This window comes from Diadema setosum, chromosome 10, assembly GCF_964275005.1.
Source record: "Diadema setosum chromosome 10, eeDiaSeto1, whole genome shotgun sequence".
NCBI lineage: Eukaryota > Metazoa > Echinodermata > Echinoidea > Diadematoida > Diadematidae > Diadema > Diadema setosum.
Window position 1 is genome coordinate 22,133,185 of NC_092694.1, and position 17,854 is coordinate 22,151,038.

Consider the following 17,854-nt stretch of genomic DNA (forward strand, 5'->3'; position numbering starts at 1 on the left):
AACAGATGTTCAGACTTACTATATTGAGTTTTGTGAAATTGTTTGCAATCTTTGTGTAGACAAGTTTTGTCCCTCGCTCTCTCTCTCGCACTCGCCTGCTATGCAAAGTTTGATGAAATCCGCAACACCTGTCTACAAATATATTTTTGTTGTTTTTGTGCACTGTTAAAGGTCTGTTACCATGACTGTTTGGGAGTATCATTTGTGTTGTCAAGTTTGTTTTTGCTGAGCTAAAGTGTTTCAGTAAATGGTTATTAGGAAGAACAGAATTGCTTTTTCTTTTCTTCTATTGCTGGTTTTAAGAAGTGATGAGAAATGAAGAAAAAAAAGAGTTTTTGTATTTAATATTCTCACATGATTCATACCTTCATGTGACTCAGATCAGTCACTTTGCATGGTTATGCTATGCAACAGTTTATCTGGTCAGGTGGCACAATATAAGCCTCACCTGCTCATTGCTGTAAACTAGAGTCATAAGTCAAACATCTTTTGTTCTAAAAAATTTGAAGTAAAAGATAAGCAAAAGTTTGTAAAAGTTTTTTGAAAAAGTTTAAATGAAGGTTATCTGTATCAAAAGAAAGGTAAAGTACAACAGGCATTTATAAAGTGAATACCAGTGAGTCATCAGAAATAACATCCTGTTGGAATGCCAACACGGGTTACTTGATCACATGACAATAATGTTGCCTGCATGTGATATTGCATTGTTTTATGTGCATTTGATTTGTAGCCGAATAAACTACATCTGTCTTTGAGAATATGTGATTTGATGATATCCCCAAATCAAATTTTGAGTAAGTGTAAAGATTGTTGGAGTTGAAGGGTAGAGCAAATGAGGAAACTAGAGTGACATCACAGCCACTTAGCATAGACAATGTGTTCAAGGCCTCAGTTTAATTAATTCTCTAGCACTTAAAGGACAAGTTCACCTTCATAAACATAAGGATTGAGAGAATGTAGTGCTATTAGTAGAACACATCATTGAAAGTTTGAGGAAAATCGGACAATCCGTTCAAAAGTTATGAATTTTTGAAGTTTTTGTACAGTAACTGCTGGATGAGAAGACTACTGCAGTGTGTGAATAACTTGGATGTCACATGCGTACAACAATATAAGGAAAATATAAAGAGAATTTCACAAAATTTCATCTTTTGAAAAAAGTACACATTCCCCCGACCCGTTACCGACAAATGTTATGGGTAATATTATTCCCCCTGCCTTTAGAAAGAGGCAAGTCAAGTGCTCTTTTATTATGCGAAAAAAGTGAAAATATGTTGAATTTTCTTTACATTTTCTTTATACTGTTGTACGCATATGACTCACAAGCTGTAGTAGTCTCCTCATCCAGCGGTTCCAACACAAAAATTTTAAAAATTCATAACTTTTGCATCGATTGTCCAATTTTCCTCAAACTTTCACTGATGTGTTCTACTAATATTGTTGCATTCTCTCAATCCTTATGTTTATGAAGGTGAACTTGTCCTTTAAGTGAACTGCAAACATCCTTCTGGCAAATCACTGATCCGCCCTTGGCTGCCCCTGTATATCTGCTTGAATACAGTGTGTGTGTGTACGTGCGTCAGTGCAGTGTGTTATAGTGTGTGAATGAAGATGTAAAATGTTATGTCATCCCAAACTCACTCTGGTGATTAAGACTATATCAAATTGTACCAACAGAGAAATTATTTAATTACCAGCCATTTTTGTTTATTCTTCTTTTATTTTAAGTGTTACCATTTATGTCAGCAGAGTTTGATTGACAAAGCAAATTATCAATGTTTCAGAAATCAAATAATTATGTGAAACAAGTGAATTATATCACTTTTGATAATATAGAGCTGCATAGGTCTACAGAAAGTCTTTATTTTATATCAATATTTTCAAGGATTAATCATGAATACAGTTGTTATTGTAATTATTGTTAATAGTAATGATAATAATAATGATGATAATAATAATAATAATAATAATAATAGTAATAACGATAATAATAATATTAGTAATAATTATAATAATGATAATTATTATTATCATCATTAATTTAACCATCATTTGCTGCTGTAATACATGTACCTTCTTTTAAGGAAGCATTCTTAAGAGAAACTCCTTCTTGCACTCCAAAGTATTTTTTTAGTCACTTAACCCTTTGCAGGCTTTTAGTTCCAATTGACACTGAAAACGCAATGGAGCTGTACAACCTGTCCAAAGTCCCTGGCACATACAGTATAGGATTTAATCTCCTTCCACCAAGTAAAGCATCAGTTGGTAGAATTGATTTTAGTTGTGAATGTGGAGTGTGCCTTTAATCAACACACACCGACCTGAGTTCCATAAAGGACTTGAAACAAGTTTGTACTGCAGTTGGCGATTGGCATGCTCAGTGTGACAGGTTTTGTGGAACAGCTTTGACATCTAGTATGGTATTGCCTCCTTGTATGTAATATTTTGATGGTAAGCTGGATTGTTACTTTTACTTTTACTTTGACTTTGACTTCGCAATGTAATCTATGGCAGCACACTTACAGCTTGTTACGCTTCCATTATACTTCATGCCCACATGAAGTAAAAGGTGACTTAGTATAGTTCTTGATGTAAATTCTTAAGATAATGAGATGAGTTGTAGATTAACACACACATGTATATTTTTCAAGATTTTATGCAATTGCATTCCTCCTTGCTTTTTCCTTTGTCTTCTTTATGAACTGTGCTAGAGCATTATACTTAATAGTTTGCAACTTTGCTTGTCAATCTCAGTCATTTTGTTGTTTGCTAAGAAACTAAGTTCATAAAATAGATAGACTCTGTAGTCTTGCCTGTAGTAAAATTAAGACTTAAAGAACTTACAGATTTGCATTTGTAAATGTGTGTGTGTGTGTGTGTGTGTGTGTATGTGTGTGTGTGTATCTGATAAAAAGAATGAGAGAGAGAGAGGGAGAGAGAGAGAAAGAGAAGCTGTGTATCCAAACAGATTCAAACTTTCTTCAAAGCCAGTGAGAACAGATAGTTTGAAGAAGAAATCCACTCCAGAATTTTGTCAAGTGCATTTAAAGAAAGAAGAAAAAGTTCCCCACAGAACAATGCAGAAAATTATCAAAATCCGAAAAGAAATAAGGAAGTTATGACATTCTGATATTTCACAATTTTTCGGAAAACACTTCATGGCCAGTTGTTATGAATATTCAAATCAGCAAGTTGATGATGTCATGTCATCATAATTTCTTATTCAGTTCATATTATACAGAAATAACAAAAATCTCATATTTCAGCTGTATGAATAGGACTTGCCTTAAATCATCCAACTCAAATAAGAACAAATGTTAACTATTATATATTTTGGTATGGAATTATGTTTTTACCTATGTTAGATAAAAATAACAATTCTTCCAAATTTCTTGGAAAGCATACCTGAAAAATTGTGAGGGCATGACATCATCAACTCGCTCATTTGAATATTCATAAAGACTGGTCAAGAAATGTTTTCAGAAAAAATCTTAAATTTCCAAATGTCATATCTTCCTTACTTCTCAGCTGAGTTTTGTCATTTCTGCAACATTCTGTAGGGATTTTTTTTTTTTTTTTTTTGTGCTGTGTTGTAGTTCTTTTAAAGTTCCATTTGTTTAGGATGAATTTCCTCTATAAAGACCTGGGCCCCATTTCATAAAACTTCTTATCAGTGACAAGTTGCATAGTTGTTATAAGCTGTTGAAATCCTTGCATATGATTGGCTAAGAGCAAAGTTGTCACAGAAATGTGACAGTTGTCACTGATAACAAGTTTTATGAAACGGGGCCCTGGTAGCAGGGGGAAACATGGGTTGTCCAATTAAATCGGTCTTCAATCACTGCCTACCTGGGTACATTCGTAAACCATGAATAGCGCCGTCAGCCATGTGTCAGGGAATATGTGCATCAAGGCACACACTCATCGGTAATTGTTGACTCCAGGCAAGATATTTTTGGCTGTGTACATACCTACATAGACCCCGCGTTCACATTGGTCCCCGTGACGCAGGGACAGCCACAAGAGATCTTATCTTTTTTACGACTGACCGTTCGCATTGGTATCTCATCTGTCCCCGAGCTGTGGGGGCATTTTGGGGCTTGGAGCGAGCTCTGCCACTTGAATCCAGGCATAGCGCATGCGCACATTTGATGACCACAGCTGGACGTTATCAATTGTGCCCCAAGGTCATTCTCCCCTCCAAATCTTGTCCCCGTACCCGACTTGCTTCGCGGTGACGAGGGGACAAGTCCCAGTGAGCGTTCACATTATGGTTTTGGAGGAGAAAGTCCCGCGGCGTGGGACTTTCCCCGCATCGTGGGGACCAATGTGAACGCGGGGAGAGAGATCAGTGCATAAAACTGTACACTTTGTTATAGGGATTCTCAAATATACCTGAACTGAACCCCTTTCACGTTCCATGACTCCCCATTCCAAGGGGAGGGGCTATGCTCATGGGATGGGTGGTCCCAAGGCCAAATTTTTCCTGTGAAAAAAGAAATTTAAGATATTTAAGCCTTTATTACTGTAAGTGTTATAAATAAGGGTGTCACCCTCTGAGAATTCATTGTTACATTGTGTAAAGGATATGCCAGCATATTTAAAAAAAAAAAAAAAAAATCAAGTTCTGGTGTACCAAGAATATTTTTCAAGAGCAGAGTTGCATAATTTTAACAAATGATTACAACAGCTGGAAGCAGCCTCACACAAACTTAGTTTGTAAGTGGCAATCAATAGTAATAGACAGTATAAACTCAATGGGTGTAGGTACTTTATGACCCCGTTTACAGTGCGAGGCTCGGCCGCGGCTTGGCCGCGGCTCGGCCCAGCCCCACTTCAGTGTAAATGCGCAAAAGGCGAAATGCGGGGCCAAATTGGCCTCGCATTTGGCCTCGCTGTGGAGGTGGTCACGGCCGAGCCCGGCCTTTTCTCAGTGTAAACGCAAACTGGGCCAAATACGCGGCCAATTTTAGTCTGGCTTCCAAAGCCTCTGCCCTTACTATTTCGCTATTCAGGATATTAACCCCCTCAACGTCGAAAGCTAGTATAGTTTAAGGTGGTTTTGTCCTGTGCCCAAAGGCCTTTGCCCGAACGGCGACTTTGTCGCCACGGAATCCAGTTGGCAAAGGGTCTGAAAACCAGGCTATACCAAATTGCGTTTGTTTACAAGCAGAGCGCCACTACGTCAAAATATTGAAAGGTTTGAATTAAAAGCGGGGCCGAGCCCAGCAGTGTAAACGGACAAAATTGCGAGGCGAGGCCGCGCATTTGAGGCCGGGCTCGGCCACGGCCGAGCTGCGGCCGAGCCCGGCCCCGCACTGTAAACGGGGTCTAAGAGATTGCGATTGCATAACAGCTCTATTTTGTAAGGCCCACTGCAACGATTCTCAGATGTTATACAGTCTTCTTGGCAGTAGCTAAGCAGCTACCAATTCTCCCTATTGCTTATAGCCAATATCAAGCAATATCACCTCGCGATACTGATATCTGATCGATGGCTTTTGGGATGTATTAATACTTACATTGTACAGTTTTGTGGTTCTGGAAAACCGTACCAAAGATCCTACGTAATGTAGGATCTTTGATAGTACATTCCTTTCTAGAAATGTCTTGAACAAATACTCGAGTTTGACTTCAGATCAAAGTGGTCTTTCCTGTGAAGCAGATTTTTCCACGCTCTCTGCTGAACTTTGTCTGTTGGGAACTTCACCCACGTCACATCCTTCTTCTGTGGATATTTTCCATTATTTCATTGTTTGGCATCATCGGCTGCTTCGGAGAAGAATGCTATTTATCAAATGTAAAGTTACAGATTAGAAAATAACTCTATTATTTGCAAGGTTATAAGATAAGATATAAGATCTATGAATACTAGCTAGTACTTCAGCGTTCAATGTGCATAAAAGCGTACTTTTACACATTGCGCGTTCATAACCGGAAGTTTATATCCCAAGTATTAAAGTTAAAAAAATTAGAGCACCACATGCATTCAGATTCGGAGACCTATATGCGATGGGGAGAATTAAAAATGAACATTATGTGTTGGCATGGTAATTCTCCAGATTGTTAAAGCCCAGAGGTCAGTGTGATATGACTGCTATCCCCTCATATTGTCACTATTCAATTAATGTGAAGTACATTGTATTCACTGGTTGCGCAGCCCAGTCTCCTGATGTGAACAACGCCAGTGTAACTAACCTGATCATGATAACTCATGAATCGCAGTTTGGGATACTAGTGTATCCCTGTATCCCTGTATATGTGTCTAGAGTGTACTATAACAATCTAGTGTGTGTGGGGATTGTCGACCCATTTCCTAGAAAGCAATGCTCTTTATCGACTTTTGTACTGAACCAAATGAGGGCAGATGGATTGCAAAATGTGAGAATTACTGACTAATCTTTAAGTTAGCAATCCTTCGAGTGTGTCCACACATCGCAATACTACAATCCAATAACTGAAGTTTAAAATTTCGAATTAATCTTTATGATTAGATTACATTTCTAGGTTGTGTGAACCTAACTACAGTCTCACATCATGTATGTCTGTTTACTTTGAAAAATAACAACAAAACACAGGTTTTAGTAATGAGTGCAACAAACATTTATGACAAAGACTGCCACTCACACATAGTCATGTTTAGCCACGAACAAGCGCCGTTTCAGTAGGACAGCCAGCTAGGATTCGTATCCATGGTCTGAACAGACCAAAGGAAGCTTACTGCTGGTAATAGTAGGCCTACTGTGGGAATACATTGCAAATGGTGCACAATTACAAAATCATGCCTGTGGTATTTGAATTACTGTAAACGCTATATATTTCGCGTGGGTTTTATTTTCGCGAATTTCGCGAGTTGGGAGCTATTCGCGAAATTAACAACACGCGAAAATATTACCTTCCAAAATGAATCCCTTGCCTTGATGATACGAACATTTCAGTACTAGTATACCATGTCACGGCTTACCGAACAGACCATACTGGCTATAAGCTTATTTACGTACATATAGCACGTCCACGTCTAACTACTAACTAGTATACACAGCCCAGTCGCTGTAAGTAGCATTCGCACAGCACAGCGTATTAACAGCGTCTGGGGTGGTCGGGCTAGTCCACGTCTACTTACAAATACTGTAGAGCCAATCCATTATCGCAACCCCTCGTGCCACTCGTCAGAAATCTAGCGCGATGGACTTAACCACTTCAAAAATGCTGAATTCTAACTTACTAGTTCGCAGAGTTTGGTAAGTTTTTTTCATGCAGTGTATAACTAGTATCATTCTTATTTGCTAGTAAGTTGAAAATTCACATTTTCTTTGCCACTTCATATTTTCTCTGGTCCCCCAATCGCGAATTTAACCACACGCAAAAATGTGTGACAGCGGCAATTCGCGAAAATTTATGTACGCGAAAATTATAGCGTATACAGTATTCGTGAAATATGAAATAATTCATGTGGACAATGAAACTCAAGATTTCTTTGCATTACAAAGGTTGGACTATGATGAATGAATGAATAAATGAATAAGTGTAATATTAATTTTGCTTTGAATTTGCAAAAGCATATCATTCATTTTGTCTTTTTTCTTTGCAGATGGCAGAACGACCAAAGGAAGGAAGGTCACCAGTCAAGACTTTGTCAGCAGTGAGAACTTTGCTATCAGGTGTGGTATAGTAATATACATGGTCTTGTGGGTTTTTGGCACAGAGATTATACCACAAGAGGGCATGGTCCAGTAGCAGAGGGGGCCGCGCAAAGGAGCTGCCATTGCTCGGATCCTGTACATTTATTGAACAGTAGATGGCAGCATACTGTTAAATGCCCTCGACTTGAATATTCGACGCAGTCAGCCTTGCGCCGTTTTATAGTTACGTCACAATGCTCAAGTGATCATTATGTTTAAACGTCATAATGTTGCTGATGTTGTTTGATGTTATGACGTAAGTGGGTATGTACGCGAAACAAACATAATGCTTCAACTACTTTCTAGTCTACACTCAAGCTCCCATTGTTTATTTTGTGAATAACAAAAACGTCTGGACTCTACGAAATGGTTCAAATGATATGATATCGTCATAGAAACTGATATCTAAACAATCAACCACATTGCATTTCTGGAAAATAAAATGTGTTATGAAGAAAAGAAAATCACTCCAGATATGATATGAGAAGACATGACTTGAACGTAGACTTAGATCCAGTGCCTGGATGTGAGGATGCGCTCCCTCTTCAATTTTGGATGCCTCATTTGTACACACGTGTATGGCGACTGCCTACTCTCGATATAAAATCTCTTTGGTTTCTGGTTACAACTATGGGCAGAGGTGACTCCAAAATAGTACCATTCACTGAAGAGTGCAGCCCTGAAGTGAATTGTACTATTGGAGGCACTGAGGCCCATAGTTTCAGCAAGAAACTAGAAATTACGCAAAGTATTACGTTTACCCTATTACAGTGAACTCTTGTTTTGATGAAGTCATTGGAACTGGCAGTTTTCTTTCGTTATATCAAAATTTCATTTTAGCCAAACAAAATATTAAAGGGATTGTATAGTTTTGGTCGAGACCTAATTTCAGGTTTCTAACATTTTTTTGGTGTGATAATGAGAAACCTCTTATGAAATATGAAAGAGCATGTAAATCTATGAGGAATTCAACGTTTATTTGATGAAAATTGATTTTGAAATGGCCGAGATATCCAAAAAAGAGCGATTCTAATAAAGTGTGGGACCCACACTTTATTACGATCGTTTGTTTTACTTTGTTTTGTGATGTTTCAGTCATTCCAAACCCGATTTTCATCAAATAAACTTTGAATTCCTCTTAAGATGGTATTCACTGTACTTTATCATAAGTGTTTTCTTGGTATCTCGCAAAAAGTTAAAAGCCCAATTCTCATCTCCACCAATACTGTACAATCCCTTTAAAAGATCTATGTAGAGAATAAGTTTAGGTTTTGATTCTATCATCTATGAGGTGAACATGCAACATGTGCATGCAATGATTAGCACAGGTAAGAAAAGCGAATGGATGATTTTTACTGATGTATATTATTGTGAAAGTCTGTTAACTCAGTGTCATTCACAATATGATGTGGAGATTGACATTATGACCTCATAAAAAGCATGATGATATGACTGATGAGCTGTTAAGAAGCGGTAGTAGTTTGTGGTTGTTTTACTAATCAAAGGAAATCACTTGAGCAAAGGGAGCTACCCAGGATCAGCTAGGAACATTTTGTTCTCTATTTATTTCATTTATCTTTGCTCATCCTCCTAATCTTCATTGAATGCATATCGGGGAAGTTTTGCAAAATTTAAGGTCTTTTCCCCTTCTTTGCCTGTCCGCAGTCATAGAGGCTTATGCGTGGGACTAAGGAATGACATGAAGGCCTTTTACATACATCCAAATTTAACTGTTAAAGGCATAATTTACCATTTGCAGATGAAAGCATTAGTGCTTTAAAATAGTTCTAAAATGTGAGTTAGGGATAGAAACAACCACTGTTAAAATTTGAATCCATATAATCGATGTTAAGTGTTGTTCAATACACAAAATGTGAACAATAGTTATAATAAAAATGTTTCCAGACTAAACCGTATACAGTTACGGTTTACTGAGAAAAACCCTGATATCTCCTTATATTTTAGGTTTTATTGCAAATATTTCATATGGTAGGATGTTTTATGATACAACAGACCTACACATATGCATCAAATGTGATATCTTGAACATTTTTGAAATCACTGCTCCCAAAGGTAAATTGGACCTTTAATATCAGTTTTTGTTATATGAGTGAAAGAACCAATAATTATGGTGTATGAACACACATACACACAAACTATCGTGATCTGCATCACAATGTGAAAAGCTGTCCTTTATGATTTTGCAATGGACGCTGTGTGTGAAAAGCACACACACACACACACACACACACACACACACACACACACACACACAATGTCTTTTGCAATACTGCACTGTAAGTAGGATGAGGGTGTCCAAGTCATGCTGTGGTCAATTTTTAGGCATGTGTGTTTTAAGGATTTAAAATGTTGTGTTTGCAGCTGAATTATTTTTTTTTAGCCATGTGTGAACAGCTAAAAGTACATGTAAAATCAATTTTTTGCATCGCAATCCATAAACCAATTTGTAAATTGGTCTGTGTTGACATTCTCAAAATGCCTAAGGGCATAAAGGCAACTTTTTTTTTTTTTAAAGATGAATGGTGCTTTAGTGCATTGACGAGTTTGAAAAAGTTGCATTTCGTCCTGAACAAAGTGCCTTACCAAATCAAACTATTTTCCTAACAAACAGGTATCTTAACGAGTTTCAACTACTGTTAAACCAGAACATTTACAGCATGCAGCTTTTTTGAATTGGAGCTGACGGCCTTTTTAACAGCATGAAACTTTTGTAAATTGACGACTGGCATTCTGTGTGTTGTGTATAGACAAAAGCTTTCATGTGCATTTTATTCTCACAAATCATGGCTCCTTGCAAAATTTGCAAAAATTTCATGCACATGAAAATTTCTGGTTTTAGAGTAGTTGTCTTCTCACTATTTCTGAGCCAAGCCAGTATTGTTGCATATATACATGTATTTATGCAGTAGAGGATGGTTCCTGCTTAGAAGCCAGTGCACAACATTCCTTGTCAAAGGAATGTTGTGGTAGACTGTATGAAATGTACACAATAAATGCTGCTCTTTAGCAAAGAGCTCTGGCAGAAGGTGTGACCGAGGCATGCCTGACCTACACATAGCAGTAACTGATGACTCCTTATCATGGTCCGTACCATAACAAGTCAACATCAAAAGAAGACTAAAGTCAGCTGAACAGAATAATAGGAGTTTCTTGAAAATCAGACAAAAAATGAAAAAGCCTCGAAACATTTCAAACTTAACAAGGTTTTTTTTATTTTTTTATTTAGATACCAAGATTAATTGTTATATTAGCCACTGTTTACCGTTGGGAGTAGTGATTAAAGATGTTTGAGAACATATTTGATGTGTAATATGTAGAGTTCATTGTATCACAAAACATCCTACCATAAGATTTTGCTATAAAGCCACGAATATAAGGAGATGTCACGAATTCTTTCAATAAACCACAAGTGTAGATGGTTTATTTCAGAAACAATTTTATTATAACTATTGTTTATATTTTGTATTTCTAACAATACTAACATTGATTTTACTGATGAACATTTTTACATCAATTGTTTTTCTCTTTAACTCATATTTTATAACTTTTTTGAAGCACTGCAAATGATAAATAGTGGTTTAACTGCAAAATACCCCAACTGGGAAAGATGTTAATGTCACCTTCCATTACTGATTTGTTAAAATCAAAATCATGTTTTGGTCAATAATTCAGTAACTGCAACTTCTTTCCCCCGTAAAAGTGATTTTTGCTAGGATGTTACTAGACTGCAATACTTTGAGAGAAATGATAGTATCATATTATTACTCATTTCATGTCAATCAAGAAAATTTAGTAAAGATTTGTGCACAGTTCACTGAGAGACATTTGAGATGATGGTATCACCTCTGGCAATTTTGTTTTATGGTTACAACTAATAGGCCTTTTATTTAAAACTCATTTGAAGGAACTTTCTATTATTGGTCTGATATTGATGAAACCTTTGCCATTCTGAGCACCTGTTTTAACTTATCAAAATCATCTTGAACGTGGTATGAAATTGCGATTTAAGAATTATGAAGATGAGCAAAGAGGGAAGAGAGGAAGGAAAAAGATGATAGGATGGAAAAGGGAAATGAATGTGTAAAAGGGGAAAGAAAGAGAAAGAGAAGGAAAAGGAGAAAAGTGGCAGATATTAATTTGACAGAAAGTATTCAGTAACTGTCTCTCTCAATGTCTATAGAAAACTAGTTGTGCAATTAGGATGCTTTGTGAATTTTAGATTGCCTTCGCTCACTCTTAAATCCTACCCACGCAGTCCCCCGCTGTACACCACCTCCTGAGTGTATGGTTCCACTGGCTTCTATCGGCCAGCGCAATCAATGCAGCAGATTATCGCATTTGGCTTGGGCCTTTGTTTGAGGGTTGACAAAAATTAATACTCCCTGGCTTCGTGCTCTCCCGGAGTCCGAGCCACCTGCCACCCCCATGCAGACAATGGAACACTCCCTTCCACTCAGTTATTACTAAGTTATTATCTCGGGCAATTCTTGGTTGTCCATGGAATTATTATTATGGAGATAAAGCTTTTCCCCCCTTCTGCCTGTGTGTGTGTGTGTGGCTGTCTCTCTCTCTCTCTACCATACTCTCTCTTCCCTCTCCCCCTCATCCTACCCACCCCTCCATCTCCGCTCTGCAACCACTGCGCATATTAAATGATCCTAGCCTCGCTTCGTCTTTGTTTGGCCGAAGTTAGGGAAAACGGAGTGTGGAGGAGAGGCGACGTAAAAAAAAAAGAAGAACCCATTAACGAAGAAGAAGCTACTCCTGTCCGCACACAAAGTTACACTAGTGCGCAAGAAGTGAAAGTCGACTCGACACGAGACGTCGCGATTTTAAGGAGTGACGCGAGGAAAAGTCTGCGGTGATTCCAGAGAGCATCTGAAAAGTGCCACTTTGTGTTGCCAAGGATCTTTACATGGTTTACTCGTGCGCTGGTGTTTGGCGAGGAAACTTATCGGGCATCGTCGGCATTTCTTTTCTCTCCTGCCAGACCAGTTTGATTAGGAGGATTCAGAATGGATGCTGCATAGGAGAGGTGAGATGCAGTGATAAACTTGTGGAGGGCTCTCAGGGTCGCATGGTGTAGAGATGATTTCGTCTCATGGTGGTCATGTAGCATGCGTATGTGCCATAGTACAGGTGCATGGGTCCACCAATATCGTACACTCTCGTTAAAAGGCAGGCATTGCCGTATGTGGACCTGTCAGACCTATGTGTGTATGTGTGTGTCTGTGTCTGTGTGTGTCGTGTGTGTATGTATTAGATGCATCTGTGTATTCGTTCGGTTTGGGCTGTGGTCTCGTCTGTGCAATCGACGCGAACGAACCCCCCAGCTCTTCGTTCCGTGTGGCAAACTAGTAGCACATAGTGGAAACTATCGTGGATGGGTGTTGGCTGACTTGTTTGTAGTTGTTCTGTAGTTGATGCAGGGCTGAAACGTGCAGCTTTGGTCTGCGCCACTCTTATGTTGTGTGGATGGAATGTGTGTGTGTGTGTGTATTTCTGTTTATGTTTTCTTGTATGTAAGTTCATGTGTATGTGTGTAAGCATTCATGTGGCTTTATGCAAACTCCCATATTGCACATGTAACTTCCCAATTTTCTGGATATCAAATGTTGATGCTGAAACAGGTGTTTTGTTCAATGGGAGAGGGTTTCCATTTAAACTCCTGCTTTGTTTTGTAGAACATATTGATGAAAGCAGAAAATGATGACGTAGTTTGCTCTGAATTAGGTTTGTTTTTTGTGTAGTGTGTATTATACCTACAATGAATGTGATCCTTGAGTGAAAAGTGATACCATGACCATTTTTTATGTACAATGTCTATACATTTCAAGTAACATTTTGTAAAATCAGGAAAATTATGTTCACATTTTATTGCTACAAAGATTATAAATTAATTTTTTAGTAGAAATATTCATGCCACAACATGTCTGAATCCAAATTTTGAGATCATAGTGAATATGCACTGCTCTTCCCCCCCCCCCCTTTTTTTTTAGTTAATGCTTTTATCCCTTCCATATGAATTTGAAGTGTATACTCATTTTGGTAATACATCTAAAGCTTTAACCAGGGTAACACAATTAGTGAGTGTGTCCCTTTCAGAACTATTGTGTCCATTCCCTTTGCTGTTTATTGCACACCATAAAATTTTGCCTCCAATTATGAAAGCTTTAAATGCCCAAATTTGCTCCAATATTGCATGATGTCCCTTTTTTGGTATCAGTATGCCTTTGAAATCACAATAAGCTTCCATATTTGAAGCTTCTGAAGTAATCATTAAGTAGTAAAGACAGATAATATTGAATTTCTCACTTGGCTGAATTTTATCATGAAACTTGCAAATATTTTGAATGATACTAATTGCAGCAACAGTATCACATTGTCACATTTGCATGTCATACCAACTTTGTAATCATAGGACCAGAAATGTCTGAAATTATTGAAGCGGTAGAAAGTGTGATTTGTGTGGGGTTGGATCACATTTGCCTGTTGTACACCACATTATCTGACAAAAAAAAAATACCCCAAAACAACAATAACAACAAAATTAAAGTCTATGAAATTGTCTCAACACTTCATATATAGTGTAATGAAGAGTAGCACATGAACTAAAACTTTTGATAAAAGAATCAATTCCTCGTTTTAAAATATCACTTGACAGTTTAATAAAAAGCCACCTGATGGTATGGATACCATCATAAGGAACAGGATACACAGTAGTCAAGATGGCACAAATAGTGGCAAATGACTGTAAACTCAAGCTCGTGAACCATGTTGACAAGGCATTCAAATGCAGTATAGAATTTAAAACTGCCGTGAAACATGGTCTGCAAAGTTTTTGAATTTTGCAATTTGAGACTGAAATTTACACCAGTTCTGGTTCTTAGAGTCATAAGTTTGATCTGAAACAATGCTGAATGTTCATGTTTTTCTCTGTACATATCACATATGCTTGCAATTTCTCAGCTTTAAGGCTTGTAAATACTTCAGCATATTGCAGTGGTGGATCACATTGATTTGTTTTGAAGCCAGTTACTAGAAGAGCATGCAAAAAAGAACAAATTTCAGACTTGATTAAATGGTTTTCTTTGTTGGAACTGAAAGAAATTTTGAGACATTAGGCTGTACTAGCAAGAGGAATTCACTTCAGAAGGTCTACAAAAGAATTGTTGATGGTATACCATTAGTTATAATGAGACTTTGTAGTCATTTGTTCACAGTGGAGTATTTTGAGTAACCTATCGGACATCATGGTAGATGAATGGCTGATTTTTAAAAATACTTGCACTTTCCAAATGTTTTGATTTTTTTTTTAACACATGTAAATATTTACCAATGTCTTTTGTTCTGCTGTGTGCATTTAAATTAACATCTACTTTCTTAAGTCTAGAAACATGTATTGTTTTTACAGCTATTTGCTCATATTTTCAACATTTTTAAAATACTTTTTTAATAATCTATAAGAGAAACTCTTTGTTTCAGTTTATTGAGAATTTGTGTAAAAGAAAGCATTGGAAAAATGATAATGCAAAATCCCATACACATGCAATCTGTAGGTTACCAACATTTTTGTGGAATTACAAAACTTTGATTAAAGCATGTATACTAAATTAATGCATATTTGGTGGGTAAAAGTAGCACAATTATTCCTTTTTTTGTTGTTGTTTAATTTGTGCAGTAAGAAGTGTTTAATCTAGAATTATTTCCCCTGTTGGTTACCCACAACAATGCAATGATGTTTTAGCTTTTGATTGTAAAATAAGTTAAAAATCACACCAGGCCATTTGTGAATCCCCCATCCCTTGCACCTTTCACCCTTCTTTTGTGTGTAAACCCTAGAGAATAGATTTTTTAGTTGTTTTATTACCAGGAAAAGGATGTCATCTCAGAACGCATCAGTATGCATGTTTATTGTGATAATGCTGAGCAGTTTACAGCTACATTATGAAGGAGAAAATGCAATAATCTACTATATTTTGTATCTAAATAATCAATTCAATGTTGGTGAAATTTGTGAATATTGAAATATGAAATTTTGCCAAAATCTTATATTTTCATGTTTCTATTTTTTTGTTAATTGTAGTTGTGGAATACTTACAGATACGTGAATTGAAATGGGACAAAAATAAATTAGAAATATTATAAAGTGGATAGGCAGTGTGAATTTGCAAGTTTGCCATACTTGCAGAAATATCACCCTTTACAACTTAAGTGTGTATTTCAGCATCTCCAAGGTGGAAAATCATTTTGTTTCTGTTTTGCTCAAAACGTGATTACACTTCTTTTTCATTCTGTCCATATGGTTTGTACTTGCATATTCAACCACTTGTGAATATGTCAGGTGAAACCAGGGACAGCCTGGTGGTAGTGTCGCTGCCCAGAAAGCAGTAGATGACATGTTCAAGCCCACTGGTTCCTCTTTTCCAACATATTTGTTCATTTACAGGTCAGCAGTTGCGATCCTAACAAATTCAATGTGTAGAGGGAGACGAATTGAAGAAACTCACACCTGAAATGACATTGTACTTGTGAAATGTATACAGTATTTTCATTCTTATTAACCTTTTTCATGCTTTTTATCTAGATATGAATACAGGTTTATGTCTTGTTAATGTGATGCATGCATATATGGCATTCCTGGGTAGAATGTATCATAAACACATGAAGAAATTATAGTTTTGTCTTCAGCACAGCTATAGATAATGACTTGCATGGCTGACATTCATGCGTGCTTTAACCTTAGCAAGAGCTGCAGTCAAATTCTCTATCATGCCACATTTTCCACAATTATTTCTATTCAGAATTCGTCTTTGTGCCCACCAAGCTGTAATTAATTCCAAGTGGGGTCACATATTTTTTTTTTTTCTGTCTATCTCCCCTTTCTCAAAGAAAGATAATCCCCTGTGTTGAAAGCCTACATCTCTGCATCAACCCCACCCCCATCTCCACTCATCCGTAAAAATAGTCTAATTTGCATAATCAGTCTCACTGGTAATTGATCTCACCCCTAAGGCTAATAGCAAAGCATTTTCCTCCATTTCTCGTTCTCTCTATCCTTCTCTCTTTTTTCTCTCGCTTTCCCTTCCATTTTCTCTATTTTATATGCCCATTCCCTTCTAAGGTCGACATGTCATTGTCAAACAGGCACGTGCCACTCACACTGTCTTCTGACGGACCTTTGCAGTCATCTACAGCAAGCAGCACTGGGCTAGCCTTGGGGCCCTTTTGTGTGCTCTGCTGACAATGCAGCTTTGTTTGAGTGTGTGTGTGTGTGTGTGTGTTTTGGAGAGAGAAAGCGGATGGTGGAGAGTGTGTATGTGTGAGTGTGTGTGTGTTTGCTAATGCTATGTGTTAGTTTTCAAGTGTGTGTGTGTGTTTTGGAGAGAGAGAGGGAGAGAGGGAGGTGGAGAGAGAGAGAGAGAGAGAGTGTGTGTGTGTGTGTGTTTGTGTTTGCTAATGCTATGTGTGAGTTTTGTGTGTGCATTGGAGTGAGAGAGATAGAGAAAGTGAGAAAAAGCATGTTATTTTGTGAATTGGTATTGCAGTGTGTGTGTGTGCGTGTGTGTGTGTGTGTGTGTGTGTGCGTGTGTGTGTGTGTGTGTATGCTCGAGTGACTTTTATGGCATCTCACAACACTTTTATCTCTCTCCCAGCTCTCTTCCCTTTGTCTTTCACATTCTCATCTACTAGCCAGTCCATCTGTCCACTTGTTAGACCAGTATGGCCTCTTTACAGTGTTCTTTCTTTGTCTCAAAATCAACTGTTCAGTGTTTGTCTTGTGATGTGGCTGTTGAATTCATCTCTTGCTCTATACCTTTTTTTTTGTCCCTCTACTTTTCCTCTTTCCCTACTTCTATGTACAACTGTGACTGGTCTCTTGTAAGCTGTAGATCTGAAAAGTTTCAAACAACTCTGGCACAGTTTATGTCCTAGTGGAATGTCAATGACCACTCTCGCAAAATTCTAATGTGTTTATCACTTTAATTGTACATTTTTATTTCAGAATTGTTTTGTAACTTCACCCCATTTTTCTGACAAAACCCCCCAGAGTTCTACACAAACATTTTACACACACTTTGTATTGCAGTCGAGTCACCGCTTGCCGTACTTTAAAACTTTACAGTGCACATCGTTCTGAGATCTCCCAG

The 17,854-nt window shown here is 37.5% G+C and overlaps 1 protein-coding gene across 1 annotated transcript in view; it reads left to right on the forward strand.

The window, feature by feature from the left end:
* The window catches only part of LOC140233851 (uncharacterized), a 163,870-nt gene that overhangs the window by 29,517 nt on the left and 116,499 nt on the right, over positions 1 to 17,854 (forward strand). The window contains exon 3 of the mRNA XM_072313943.1: positions 7,592 to 7,661. Within this exon, the coding sequence (XP_072170044.1) occupies positions 7,592 to 7,661 (70 nt within the window). The remainder of the gene's footprint in view (positions 1 to 7,591; positions 7,662 to 17,854) is intronic.